We start from the raw sequence: 15,543 nt of genomic DNA, 5'->3' as shown, positions 1-15,543 counted from the left end.
TTCTGTGTTTTTTCTTTTTAAAGAGGAAACATGTTGACTGTAATGCTGCATGTTGAATAAAATATGTTCAATATGTTGAGCACAATAATTCCAAACTGTAAAATATGCACTAGGCAAGCTTTACACTAATAGAACAAGGCTTGAGTTTAATCCTGAGAAACGGGAGAATCACTCTGGCAATTCACCACAAAATGGGCCTCTGCCCTGTGGTCTAATGTGTTCAACTCACTGCTGTGAAATCTGGACTAGTCGCTTCTTATTAAAGTAAATGCAGTTTTATTTTACAAGTTTTGAAGTCATCATTAGGGGCACTGTTCTACACTCCAGGAACTTTACATGATTTGGAGGCTCACCTCTAAGTCCTTGATGGGTCCTTTCAGAGGGACATGGACACCAAGAATGCTAAAGCAGAACACTGTCGGCTCTGGGTTTCCGGGGTTTCATAGCAGCTTATGAGTTAAAAAGACTGAATAACAAAAGGAGATAGAGCTTGTCTCCCAGATTGCTATGTGGCAGTGACCTCTCAGAGTGGCCAAATTCAGAGTATTAACACATATTCTAAATAGTTGTGTTTCTACAAGAAGTTTTTAGTCAGTCCTGCCCTGGCACCTTGCGGATATAATTCCCAAACCCAGGTGGCACACTCTGGGGTAGCAGATGTAGCAGTAGTGACAAAGTCTCCTGTGGCAGCTTGAAGGGCTGTATCTAACTTCTGCAGACCACAGTCTCCCTTAGCTGTCAAATTTGCCCTTGCTTTTCACTCCTGGGATACTCATGGGGTAAGGGATCAGCCTCAGCGGCTACACTCACCTAAAATTTTGCTAATGTTGGAGTTATGCATGTCAGGGAAGGCCTGAAGGATTTTCCTCCTCTCATCCTTCGCCCAAACCATGAATGCATTCATTGGTCGCTTGATGTGTGGCTCGCTGCTGGCCCGGCCGCGGGCATCCCTGTAGACACGTGCTTCAGCCACAGTGGCACCTCCTGTTGGCCAACAATAATACTGCTGTAGTTTAGCGGCAGAGCCATTCATTGCTTTACTTCCTGTAATGTCAGGGCAGGAAGAACAAGATGGGTGCAAAGCATTATTATCTGGATCATGTAACACAGCTTACCGCCTGGTTCAGCTCTTTCCCTAGGCCCTTCTCTTCTTTTTAAGTGACATCTTGGAAGTAGAAGATAGTTTCAGATGACAGTTCTACAGGCCCTTCTGACACAGGCCTCAAAGACACACTGGGCAGAATTAATGTTGCATGTTTTTATACCCCGAGTGCATTTTTAAAAACCACCCGTGCAGGTGATAATGAAGCCATGACTGGCATTACCTTGTGCAAAGCTATACCACTGTCATTCCTCCCCTTAAGAGCAGAGCCCCATTTGCCAAAAATTGCAGCCACTTCAAACTGTCTCTTTCCCTCAAATAGAATTCTCTTTCACAGAATTAACCTTGGCCAGTGCTCTTCTCGATGCCTGAAAGGAAACCCCTTCTCCTGCCTTTTTACACTAACTCCCACTCATCTTTCAAGGCCTATTCAATGTGGTGTGTTTCATGAATTAATTAACTCAATAAAGATATTAATTGAGCAATTGCTGTGAGTTAAGCTTTACGCCAGGTGTTAGGCATAGAAAGGTGAATAAAACAGCCCCCCGTGTTTAAGTAGCTCACAGTTCAGAGGGGAGACAGACCCCAAAAGACAATGATCACAGCATGTGGGGTAAGTGGTTGCAGTATTGAAGTAAGCAGGTTTCCAAGAGGATGCCAGACAGGACAGTCAGCTAGTGCCGCCTAGGAGAGGTCATGGCTAAGCTGAGCCTGGAGAATGAATAAGAATTAGCCTGTGAATTGGGGGAGAGTCGGTAAGACAGATGGGAAGGCTACAGCAACAGCATTTGCAACCATGCTCCCCAGGCTGTGTTCTTTCTTTCTTTTATGCTATATGCTCCAAAGGACTTACTTATTTATGTGATTATCTATCTCTAATTTTTCCCCTCCATCCCCTGGAATCTGAGACCCCTAAATTTGGTGTCCATGTTGTGCTCATTCTTGTATTCCCAGGATTTCCCACATAATAGACACTCAATAAATACTTACGTAAAAGATAGTTTGGACTTCAACTCATATGCCAAAGTAGTAGACTAACAGGCATGTGTTTCAAGGGTCCTGATATATCTTTCTGCTGTTTATGGGTAGTTCTTTAACACGCCCCTACAAAACTATGTCTAAATTCCTGATATTGTTTTCTAGTTTCCAGAAAGGTGACTCTAGTGACATCCTAGATTGAAAGCTCATTGAGAATATGGCAGGAACTGGTTCTCGTTCACTGCTGATTTCCTAGGTTCTAGCAGAGCATGTGGCAGGTAGAGTTTCAATTAGTAAAATATGTTAAATTAATGAATGACTGAATAAATCCACTGAAAGAGTAAACATAGCTCTTGCTTGTTTTCACGCACCAGCATGACACACTGATGTATGCTTTCCAATGTTGCAATTACCAAATCTCTCTCTGAGGCTGAGAACGACTCTCGTGAAACCTAACGTTGGACTGACAGCAAGCCAGGGCTTCTACTGCGGAAAGCAGAAAGCCTGTTTCCAAAAGCTTAGAAACAAAATATACATTAGAACCAACATTTCTACTTTTGGAAAAAGTAAATCCTTTCAGCTCAGTGGAGTGATTATACAGGAACAACATGACCCTATCAATCTCTGACCCTTCTATTCTATTTCCAGATACCTTGATTATGTAGAAATTTGTTTGTGTCAGAGCTAGGAATAAATTAGAACATTAAAGTGCACTATTATTTGGCAAATATGGGCATCATTTGTTTCAAACAAAAGACAGGATGATAAAAGGTCCGAATTGGACGGCATTGTTAATTCTTTTCTAAACACGAAGGAGAGCGGAGAGGCCACTTTCTGAAGACCGTGAGAAAATAACCTATTTTATAAACAGGCCTTCTCTTAGGACTACTAGACAGAATGATGCCTTACATGAAAAGACTCAGACCCCAAGATGCATAACTAATATGCTACCTTTTTGCCACCATACCCACAGTACATTAATTTCATTTAAAATGCACTGACCATACAGGATAAATTGATTTCACTTTATATGGGTTTGACAGCCATGTTTATTGTGCAGTGAAATGTAGTGTAGCTTCCAGCTGACAATATCCATCAACACAGGGCAATAAATCGACTAAAAACACACGTTTGCAAACACATGAAAAACGAAGTGAAACACTCATTCAGATATGACAGTGTCTTCTCCTGAGGATCACCACGGTAATTTATGATGCCCTCGCTGCCATTACTTTGCAACTGACACGGATTCAGCAATTTATATACTTGCATGCATACACATAAAAGAAGACATGCTTGTGGAGAAAGCCATATGCAAAAACGTTTCACTATTATTCTAAGTTAACTGTTGTGCCACAGGTGATTAACATTTCAGACGGGCTCTTATTGTTCTAAGTTTCTCTCCACCTCTAGCAAAACCAAATAGTCAGTTTCCATTTATGTAGTCACTTAAAAGTACATATTTTCATTGTACATAGGATGTTTCAATCTCCAACAGGCTAATAGAGATCAGGGTAGATTTCTAGGTTCTGGTTTTAGTAGATGTTCAATTCCATACTAATTGATTCTCCCAGATATGTGCATGTAGCCCCATCTCTTTCCCTCTCAGCCCATCCCACAGTCTTAGCATGGCCTTCCCACTCTCTTCTATCTTACTGAAATTCCCCTTTTTCCACGGGACAGGGTTCAGGTTCCACCCCACCAAGTGCCCTCCACTGACCTGGCCCCTGTCTCTCACGGTACATCCCGTCTTCGCGACACTGACACTGAACGCATTGCACAGCGGGTCTCTAGGACTCACGAGAAATGCTCTCATAAAATAAATTCAGGCATAGTATGTGGTATAAAAATACAAATTAAGAAAGGGAAAATAGAAAATGTTCCAGGTCATTCATGCAGACGTCTCTTTTTTCTTGCCTCCTTTCTCTCCCAAGGGGAGTTAATTGAGAAAAGAATAGGGGCATCCTAAGCAAAACTAGGAATGTGCCGTCAGCGAACCAAGATTTGGAATGAAGAGACTTACCCAGGGAGACCAAAGTTTGAAACCATTTTAAAGCTGGACGTGATATCAAATCAGAGTCAGAATTTTAAGACAGTATTAAGAGGGCACTAAATCAAAAGAATATTTAGAAAGTGTCCTTTAATTTTTCCCAAATTTTGCTTTATGAAACAAAATGGTTAGGGAATTATTATTGCAACAGTAGAAATACATATAACTGGCTTTGTGTATTTAAATTAAGAAATTTAAAAATGGATCCCTAGCTGGTGTGTCTCAGTGACTGAGCACAGGCCTATGAGGCCTGTTTGGCACAGGCCAAAGGGTCACTGGTTCAATTCCCTGTCAGGGCACGTGGCTGGGTTGCAGGCTACGTCCCTGGAGTGGGGTGCGCGAGAGGCAACCACACATTGATATTTCTCTCCCTCCCTTTCTCTCTCCCTTCTCTTCTCTCTAAATATAAGTAAATAAAATTTTAAAAATAATATTTGAAAAAGAAATTAAAAAATGGAGATTGTGTATTATGAGAGCCCTTTTAAACAGATAAAGAAAATCCTATAGAACACTATAAATTTGTTTTCAGAAGGTATGTTATTATTCTGAATATTTGAAGCCTAAAATCTACTTTCCGTCCTAATTAACTTTATTTTTTTTTAAGTTTTTATTTATTTATTTCTAGAGAGAGGGGAAAGGAGGGAGAAAGAAGGGGAGAGAAACATCAGTATGTGGTTGCCTCTTGCACACCCCCTTCTGGGAACCTGGCCCCAACCCAGGCCTGTGCCCTGACTGGGAATCAAACTGACAACCTTTTGTTCGCAGGCTGGCACTCAATCCACTGAGCCACACCAACCAGGGCTGTTCTAATTAACTTTAAAATCTGTATATCAAGTGGGGCTTCATACCGCTTCATTCATTTTCAAAAATAATATCGTTTTTTTTTCTTTTTTAAAAGCCACTTTATCCTAAAATAGCCAATGCTCTGTGTCAGAATCCAGAGCTGTCCTAGAGAATGTCTCACAATTCTGTGAGGCAGCTTCTTTTACTTTTAATAGCAGGGGAATCACTGTTCATGACATGTCCTCTCATGGAAGGCAGGTGGAGGAAGCCTAGAACCAGAGCTATGTACCTGAAGACTACTGCTCTCCAGCTGACCTGAGAGTCTAATTACCTGCAAACGCATTTCTAAATGACAGTTACTGAAAGCCCAAGGAGGTCAACAGAACCACTTTAGGCACACTGGTAGCCTGTGCTCCAAGAACTCCTGCTCTCTCCAACTTCACCAAGGGGGCTTGGATTGATTAATTCATCTGTCATCTCCCATATCACAGTTGGTATAAAGGCAAACTTTCAGTTAGATAAAGAAAGATAGAGCATGGGGAGAAAATGGAAATTGCAAGGCAAAGACCTTCTTAGGAATCTGTGATTTAAATGAGTTAAAGGGAAGAAAGTTGAGTTTTTCCAGGTGTGTCCAGTTTAACCATCATAGCCTATGGCAATGGTCCTAAACTAATCCTAGAGAGGCCCCCTTCCTGGGTAAATTCCAAGAGTTGCGTGAGTGAACCAGTAAGTGTTTGGTGTGTGTTTTTGTATACAGTCTCACCAGAGATTACCAGCTAATTCTATAATGTGCCTAGTAATCATTTATCTATGCATTACTTCAGCAAGCACTGCTGACACATTTTAGGTGTACCCAGCACTGTGATCCAGTATACAAAGAATAATAACACATGGGCCTTGTTTTTAAGGAATTTGGTCCAGTGAGGGAAAGAGGCACATAAAGAGAAAATTACAGAACAGTATAAGTCCTAACAAAGGTAATTTTAAATACTATGCCAGAAGTGAAGCTCTTAATGTTACTGGAATGGACAGAGATGAATACAAGGAAGGCTTCGGAGAAGAAGTGGTGCTTGAAAGCATCTCAAAGGAAGAGTAAGAATTTACCAGCAGGTGTGAGTGTGAAAGCATTCCAGGCTGGAGAAGCAGTAGGAACAAAAGCACAAAGTTATAGCAAAAGCACAGTAGGTTTTAGGGAATAAAAAGAAGCTAGCTATGGCTTGGACTTACAGAAAAAAAATAGAAGAATTACTAAAAGATGAAATTAGAAAAGTAAGTAGGGGCCAGATTGCTAAATACCATTGAATGCCAAGCCAATGATTCTTTCAGGTAATTAAGCATGGTAGTGACATGAACAAATAAGAAGTGAAAATGGAAACTTGATGGGAAATTACCAGTGAATAGTCTCAATGATTACTAGTGAATTGATAATAAAGAACAGAGAAAAATAAAATGAATAAATATCGCCTCACAAACCCATTAAAACTTACATTTTGTCAGTCACAATGTGATATATACAAAATGTTGGCACAAAAGATTCTCTTCTGGGCTCTAGTTCTGGTAATGGCAGAATAGTTTATATCAGACTAACCCTCAAGCAGATAAAAATTACAAACTGGAAAAATATGAAAAAGCACCACTTGAAGTCACTTGAGATCTACCAAAATTAAGAAGAAACTAGAGAGGATTCTATCCTAGAAAGAAAGGAACTTCACTGGGTGAGATCCCAGTTCTCATAGCTTTTCCATGAAGACACTCCCCAGTCTGCCTAGTATCTTCATAGTATCTTCTGACACATTAATCTAATTAAGACCAACTTTCTGTTTGCATTCTAGCTAATCCACAAATTCAGCAGGATCAGCAAGTACTTTAACTGTCTTCTAGCACAAAAGCTAATGTTCTTAATAGAGGAAAATAATAGAAACCAGAGTTTCTTCAATTTATAACCCATAATGTACAATACATAATAAAAAATTACTAGTTGTTCAACAAACCAGGAAAATGTGACCCAGAAACAAACAAACAAACAAAAAGTCAACACAGTGACTCCGTTGCTGGGATTATACCCTAAGAACCCTGAAACACCAATTCAAAAGAACCTATGCACCCCAATGTTCATACCAGCATTATTCACAATAGCCAAGTACTGGAAACAGCCTATGTGCCCATCAGTAAACGAGTGGATCAAAAAACTGTGGTACATGTACACAATGGAATTCTACGCAGAAGAAAGAAAGAAGGAGCTCCTATCCTTCACGATAGTATGGATAGAACTGGAGAGTATTATGCTAATGAAATAAGCCGGGCATCGAAAGACAAATACCTATAAGTAGAACCTAATGAACAAAACAAATGAGCAAAATAGAACCAGAGGCATGGAAACAAGGAACACACTGACAGGGACCAGAGCAGAGGGGAGGGGAGGGGGTAAGGGAGGAAAGAAGGAGAAGGGCCTAGTTAAAGAACATATACGAATGACCCATTTTGTCAGTCACATGTGATAGTTTAAGGATTCAAACTACCTACCTTATTTCAAGACTTACAGTAAAAAAATTACTTTCTGACATCTTAAAAACCAGAGTAAAGCATAAACAACAGATCAGTGAAACAAAAGAGAGAGTCCAGAATTAAACCCTCACATACATGGTCAACTTTCAGTAAAGACTTGACGTATTAGAGTGGGAAATGAGAGTCTTTTCAACAAATAGTGCTAGAGAAAGTGGGTAAATATGTGGAAAAAGTAAACCTCGATCTCTTATCACATACTACACTCAACATTTAATTGGAGATGAATCACAGCAAAATCAAAAGCAACAACTATGACACTCCTCAAGGACTACATACGAGAATATTTTGGTGACCTTTGAATAAGAAAAGATTCTTGGATACGACACATAAAGCACTAAATAGACAAGAAAAGTGACAAATTAAATTTTATCAAAACTAAGACCCTGCTCATCAAAAGCCATTGTTAAAGAAACAAAATGTCATAGCACAGATTGGAAAAAATATTCACAATGCACACATCCAACAAGACCTTGTATCAAGAACACATAAAGAGCTTCACAAAAACAAAAGCAAAACCAAAAAATATAAACAATCTAATTTAAAACTGGGTAAAAGATTTGAACAAACATTTTACAAAAGAAGATGCACCTGTGACCAACGAGCACGTGGAATGGAAATACATGTCTTTGGCACGCAGGAAATCTAAAACAATGGTATGTCACTGCCCGCCCGCTGAAGTGGCTCACTACATTACATGCGGGCAGCGATATGAAGCAGCCAGAACTCTAATGTATTGGTGGTAGTGACCATCATGGAAAACAGTTTGGCAGTTTATTATAAAGAAAAAAACATTCAGCAATTCTACTCCTAGATGCTCACTTAAAACAAATGAAAACTTTTTTTTTCAGAAATAGCGTTAGTGGTATAGTGGTGAGCATAGCTGCCTTCCAGAAATAGATTTATATAAGAATATCATAGCAGTTTTATTCGTAAGATAGAAAATAACTGAAGAATAAACAAATTGTAGTAGTTAGTTAACAAAGATACTACTATTCAAAATAAAACTGCTTTAATTCTTAGTTGTTTTGTTTTAAGATGTAATAAAAGGATGAAAATAAAACAGAAAAACAACCAACCAAACAAAAGTGACCTGTTTGGGAAGGTTCTTTTCTTCATGGACCTGAGTATGTGGCATTTTGAGGACATTGTGAACTTAAAAAGATCTCTTTTTCCAAAAAGAATTATTAAAAAGGGCAAAATAGCTTATGAGTATTGATGAAAAGAGACATGAATATATACCATTGGGTTGCTTGACAATCGCAGTATTTTAGACTATGTCAGCCTACCAACAGAATACTTGATTTTTCTCCTGTGGGGTTTCGGAAAGAGTTAGATACATTGGATAGGACCTTATTTGGGTTAATAGATCATAAATGATAATGTATGTATCAGAAACGAAAATGTAGAAGATGAAAGAATTTTAGAAAGGGGCATAAACAGGAAGGAAGGGTATATTAATATTATACAAGTCAGATTTTTTCACCAGCTTTATCCTACCAAATCTATCTTAATATTGTAGAGGTCTAATTCACTCTATTGTAGGCATGGCTGACAGCTATCTGTCTATGAATGTGGAAGTTCTGCAAACTTTGCATTCCTGGCCATGCCAGAATGTGAATTTACTTTCACTATAAGAAGGCTGCTTGGAATTCAAATTTGATTTCTTCTTGTTAAAAAACCAAAACCAAACCAAACCAAACAACTAATTTGGCTATCCTAGTGACTTACTTCACAGAAAAATACATTTCATGTCTGAGCAAGAGGCTTAATCATTAGGGAAATGATGTGTTCATCTTCTGAGAAGAAGGGATGCCAGGGGTGGAGAGCGTGGTTTGTTCTCTGAGCCTTTTATAAAAGATTAGCTGGATAAGTTAGCAAAGAATGATCTACTGACAGATGTCATGATTTAAAGAAGGCAAAAGCAAAATATGGGTGACATAGCTCTTCTGGTCTAGAGGTTGGTGAAAGAATAAAAACCAGTGGCACAGAAACAAAAGATGAATTACCTATGGTACTTTGATTAAGGTGTTGATTCTTCATTTCTCCAATGTAGGGGAAAGACGGAGGCAAATTTTCACTTTCCTGTTTTTACCTTAAGGTTATTTAATTTCACTAAAAACAAATTTCCTCCTTACCTCAATTATTGAACTTATCTATACCAGGTAATCTGCTGAATAGACTAGATAGATAGATAGATAGATAGATAGATAGAAAGATAGATAGAAGGGAGTAAGGGAGGGAGGGAGGGAGAAAGGAAGGAAGGAGGGAAGGAAGGAAAGAAGGAAGGAAGGAAGGAAGGAAGGAAGGAAGAAAGAAAAAGAGAAAAAAAGAAAGAAAGAAAGAGAAAGAGAAAGAGAAAGAAAAAGAAAGAGAGAAAGAAAGAACACAACATAAAAATTTCCATTGGGCACTTTGGAAGCACATGTCACTAATCAGAGTACCAAAGTAATTCTTTAAAGAGCAGTTTACCTTTTTGACTATACTAGACCAGATATCAGTTTACAGGACAGGAACATGAGGTGTGCTAAGTAATTTCGTGTTACATGCCATTGAGTCGGCTGTGACTCCCAGCAACCCTATGAACGAGTGGTATGCACAGTGTCCTGTGCTCAACAGCCCTGCTCAGCTCCTGTAGACTCATGCCTGGGGCTGCTTTATGGAGTCCATCCTCTGTTCCTGCTGCTTTCTGTTTTTCCCTGCATTGCTGTCTTTTTCCAAAAAACCCTGCCCAAAGTAGAACAGCTTCAGTTTTATCATTTTTTTACATATAATAATATTTACAAAGTGCTTTTAGTAAATACATTATCTTTTTAATTCTCTTTATAATCCATTGAGATGGGTAGGAGGGTAGATATATTTGTCCCGTTTTATAAATGAAGAACCAAGGCTCCGAGGCTTGTGTCTGCTTTCTCTGAAATGACCAGCTGCTAACTGAAGAAGCAGAGCCAGATCTAGCGCGTAGGTCTAACTTTCAGTCTGGTGCATTTCTCCTGCACTGAAGCTATGCCAGTCAGTATTCAGTAATCTGAAATAAGTCTAAATTTCAAAGCCCACTGCTCCTTGGAACATTGCATTCCCCCCGTAAGGATATTTCCCTGCACCACTAGGCACAGTAGAGGAGCCCATTACTAGTTATGAAGTTCATGCCACTATCTAATTGGTCATCGAAATACTGCCCCGCCCAAGATGCAAGAGCATGCAAAGAAAGCACTAAGGACTGAAATTATAGCAGGGATTAAAAGGATGCTAAATGACTGCATTCCGTGGTTGCAGGATTATGAGCAAGTGTTACTGTGGAGAAGGCTTCTATTTTTTCCTATTGGAAACTCCATTCTCTTAGAAGATCAACAAGAAGAACCAAAAGGGAATTCCCTATGGTCAGCTCTAAGGAAACATAAACCTCTAATTCAATAACTCTGCTACTGCTCTGAAAAAAGGGCTTTATTATTGCAACATCCATATGGAGCCAATTGGACATTAATGACTAATGAATCCCTCCCCCTTCTATTCTACTTAAAGTGTCACAAACCATGTTTAGATTAGCCCATTTCCTGCTTAGGATTGCTCAAGATGTCTTTTGTTCTTTCAGGACCGGCCTGATGGAGGCAGCTTAAACAAACACACGACCAGAGTGGCGCAGGAGTTATAAAGTGCCATATGTGAGTGAACAAAGGGGCTATACTAAAGCCTTTTGTGGTATTTGTTAATGTTTTTCATCTGAGCTTAAAAAGGCTTAATGACTTTGTGGTGAGCTGATGCATGTGGCTCGTGGCTTTGCAAAATGAAGGAAATTCTAACCAGTGATATACCAGTCTGTATTTTCAAGAGTCTCTTGCTTTCAGCTTTGGTGCCCATGTTTACTTTTTTTTTTTTTTTCATTCTCAAGTTATATGTGCTTTACGCAGATAGCTAAACAGAGCCCTTTATATTGTTTCAACACCAGGCTCCAAGGGCAACTGGGATAACTTATGTGATTCTTTCTTTTAGTGATCTGAAAGTAACAGAGAACACCAAACATTCCACTTACTGTCTATTTGGCGTTTGTATGCACAGGAGGAAGGCTTACAGGCTGTTGAACCAGGCAAAAAGACATCATCTACGTTTGAACCAGAGACTACTGTGAATGAAATAAGACAATAACAGGTCTGGCCTCCTAAGTTTTCAGAGAACCAGGCTCAGATTCAAGTCAATTCCCATGGAGAACACAGAGGCTGGTGAAATGCTGGTAGACTGAATAATTCATGTTGCTCAGCAGCTTCTGGATTCATCCCACACAATACACTACCATAGACTCTACATGAAATTAAGAAATACAAACCAAGGTGAAGCAAATCTCAGTGTTAGTTAACGAAGTTACCACTAAATCCATCCTCTTGCTTCCATCCTTATCACTCGATTGCCTTGGACTCACTGTCTTTGCTGGACTGATGAGCCTTTTAGCTGATAGTCTTCCAGTTTTGAGTTCCCAGTCCCCACTTAAAAGGTTCTTTCTAATTGTAACCAGCATGATCCATCACAAATGTAATTCTGACAAAACCACTCCAGTATTTAAAAGTCTTCAATGGCTCCCTAATGCCCCACAGATAAAGTCCAAACTCTTAGTATGGTGTACAAAGCTGTTTCTGACCTGCCCACCTAAGTCTCCAGTTCCATCTCTGACACTCTACTTGCAATTTTTTTTGCTGTATGATACTGAACTACTTCTAGTTCTCTATACAATGTGTTGTCTCATGCTAAGAATTCATGCTTTTCCTTTTCCTGGAATTTCCTGTCCACCTTGCAATCATTCATTTATAGACTCATGAATGGGCTAAGTATTTTAGGCTCCCACAGCACCTTGTGCCTACCTATACCTTAACCTTTTCTATAGTTTATCCAAATTACCAATTGAATGTGCCTAACTTCTTCACTAGACTGCGCATCCCAAAGGGGCAGGGACTGAATTGTGTCTTAATCCTAACTGCTTCCCCAGGGTCCGGAACCCAAGCTGGCAGAGGGTAAGTACTGAAATGTCACAGTAGAGAGCAATGGACATCTTTGAGAGTAAAAACTTTAGAGAGAGACTCAGATGTCTACATGTTACATTAGAACCTGGGAATTTCTGCAATCAGATTTTGTATAAATCCTATTTTATTTCTGATATTCTGTTAAGTACCTTGCCTACTTGAACCCTCTGTAAAATAAAAATGGCTTTGATGGGAAATTGTACCCATAGCCGTTTGGGATTCAGAGATCATTGGTTCTAAATTTCTTTTATGGACTTGCTATACTACACAATTGTGAAATCCCAGCCTTCTTAATTCAGGGAAATCTTGAAAGGATGGTAAAGCAACTCTGAGCTTTTTTGGAAATATTAAATCTGAAAGTTATAGTAATGCCATAGGGTGTGTGTAAATATATACGAACTGAAGCACATACTCAAACAGGCATGTGATGGGACCTTCCCTAAACAGCAGGGTCATGAAATGGATAAAATACGCTCATGAAATTAGAAAATGTTAATGTGAGAAGAATATCAAAAACCATCTACTCCATATTCCTGAAACAGAGGTTTAGAGAAGTTAAATTGGCCAAGTCTCACAGTTAATAAATGGCAAAATCATATGAACTCAAATGTAACTGTCCCCAAAGTTTCATACTTGCCATCAACATAGATTTTCAAAGCAGTCAACTGAATTGCTCCAGTGGCATCCAGACTTAGCTTTAAACACTTTAATCAAAATTAATTTAACTGGTCTCTTCTCTTCATTTCTTTTCATTTGTTCGAGGGAATCTCCCTTTTATTAAAATGTGAGATGCAGGTCATGGGTGCAGTAGAAACTAATTTTTTATTATGTTAGGGACATGAACATAGACAATATTAGAAGGAGGTGGCGCAAGGATTTTGGGTAATCAGCTCAATTTAATGGTCCACCAAAACTTTTTTGCCCTGTGAATCTGATGAAAGTATTCGAAAGGTACCTAATATTTCTATAGTTTGAAAGATTAAAAAAATCTTTTTACAGATTCCTACTTCTCATTTATTTTTCTACTTTTTAATGAAAATCAAAAGGGAAAACTGCAACAAAAGCAATCAACTCCATCTATGCATCTTGGAGAAAAATGGGAGTCGGTGTGGCTCAGTTGCTATGTAGCTACACAGATCTGGATTTGAATTGTAGATTGGACATTTCCTAAGTAACCCTGGGTAAATTATTTCCCTTCTCTAAACTGTAGTTTTATCTCCTTATAAACGAGAGCTAATATTTCTACTTGGCAGGATCCTTGTGAGGATTAAACGGGAATGTAAATTTCCTAGCACAGTGATCAGAACCCAGTAGCCGCTCACTAAACAGTAACTGCCCTTAGCAATAGCAGCAACAACAATGGCAAACGAAGGAGTAGCACGTCACGTCTATCCCAGTACCAAGAACATAGCAGGCGGCTCACGTACACATATTTGCTCCCTTTCTAGTGTTTCTACACACACCTGGGTGGTGTTTCCTATACCATACAGTCCGGTTCGTTAGGGTAATGATCAAATGAACCCACAAGTCAGCCAGGGAGTGCAATTTACTACTTAATGGGGCCTTCTTTCTTTCCAAGAGCTAAAAATGTATTTCAAAAAGGTTTCTATGATACAAAGCTAAAATGCATTGAAAATGCATAAGACCCAGCCAAGAAAACCATCTTACATGTTCCCACTTCCCACATGTAGGAACTGTAACCAGACTATGCATGCTGCTCAGTGTGAGCCAGAGAGAGAGAGAGAGAAAGATTATTATCTTGTAAATTTATGAATCAGCTTTCACTGGAATAACAAAGGGTTTGGGTTATTGACTACGAGACAGTAACAGATGGAAGGCAAGGAAGTTTCAGGGATTGTTGACAGTTGTTTTTTCCTTTCTCCCCCAGTAACGGTTCTACGACTCTGCAGCACGGATTGGCATTACTGTTTTCATTTTGTCCCATGTAGAACCAATCTTCCCAGGGAAAAGTGAGCGCATATTAAAAGCAACATGAAGTGATTTCTCTGCCATGAAAATATATATGTATATAATGTGTATACATATACACACATATACAAAGCCTGTCCAGAAGGTATCCAGCCATGGAATATGAAAATAGAGACACTTACTGAAGAAGATACAAGATACAAGAAACATTGTACATAAGACAATGATGCCTCAGTCCCCTTCAAAGTAGGCACCTTGGGACCTCACACAGTTCTCCGAATTGCCATCAGCTGCCCCATTGTATTTTCTTGAATCTCACTGATGGTCTGAAATCTCTTCCCTTTCAAAGGGGATTTTAGTTTTGGGAAAAGCCAGAAGTCACAGGGCACCAAATCTGGGCTGTAGGAGGGCTGAGTCACCTGGGTGATTTGATGTTTCACCAAAAAACTCTGCATGAGATGTGATGCATGAGCAGGAGCATTGTTGTGATGAAGCTGTCAATCACCAGTTGCCCACAGCTGTGGCCTTCTGAATCATCTGAATAGTTTCCACAGAGAAATGTTGAAGCTTAACGCAAAATGTGATGCAGATTCGTTCTTTGCTCACTCAGTCATTTTGAATGCAATGGCCACACAGTACACATGCACACTCAGTGACATCTACTACCCCCACTGACTAGTACAGTGAAGTCAGCATTGTTCACTCATGCACATTCCGGTCCACTCTCCTTGGCTGCCAGGTTACAATGATGTCATGCAAGTCATTCTCTTTATATTAACAATGGCTGGACTTTTTCCAGACAGACCTCATATATATCTATATTTATCCAGGTATAGATATACCAGTAAGCTCAAATTTGTATTTTAGTATAAATTTTAAATGGTCGAATATATTAAAACTTTTATGAAATTCTTCCGTCCATATTAAGTTCTAATTCAGAGTTACTTTTACAGGCCACTCTTAAACACAATAGTCTACAGTCTAATGCAAATGCCAATGGATTCTTGACTTTTTGGAATAAGTTAGAAGCACAGTTATCAAAACTTGAAAAGAAGAGGGGGAAAGGTTGGTCTCAAATCCAATTCTAACCTTTTGCAGACAGAATTTAAAGATCACTCCAAGTTGGCATG

General features: G+C 39.2%; 1 protein-coding gene across 21 annotated transcripts in view; it reads right to left on the bottom strand.

Moving 5' to 3' along the window:
* The window catches only part of SOX6 (SRY-box transcription factor 6), a 597,341-nt gene that overhangs the window by 13,401 nt on the left and 568,397 nt on the right, over positions 1-15,543 (bottom strand). For 15 of the 21 annotated variants that reach the window (XM_053924605.2, XM_045194160.3, XM_053924606.2 and 12 more), the window contains one exon: positions 811-1,044. In XM_053924605.2, coding sequence (XP_053780580.1) covers positions 811-1,044 — 234 coding nt within the window. The remainder of the gene's footprint in view (positions 1-810; positions 1,045-15,543) is intronic. The other 6 variants (XM_024558829.4, XM_071221425.1, XM_071221432.1 and 3 more) reach the window with 1 other exon arrangement.

This window comes from Desmodus rotundus, chromosome 5, assembly GCF_022682495.2.
Source record: "Desmodus rotundus isolate HL8 chromosome 5, HLdesRot8A.1, whole genome shotgun sequence".
Lineage (NCBI taxonomy): Eukaryota > Metazoa > Chordata > Mammalia > Chiroptera > Phyllostomidae > Desmodus > Desmodus rotundus.
The sequence above is the reverse complement of the archived record's forward strand: the minus strand, read 5'-3'. Positions and strand labels throughout refer to the sequence as shown.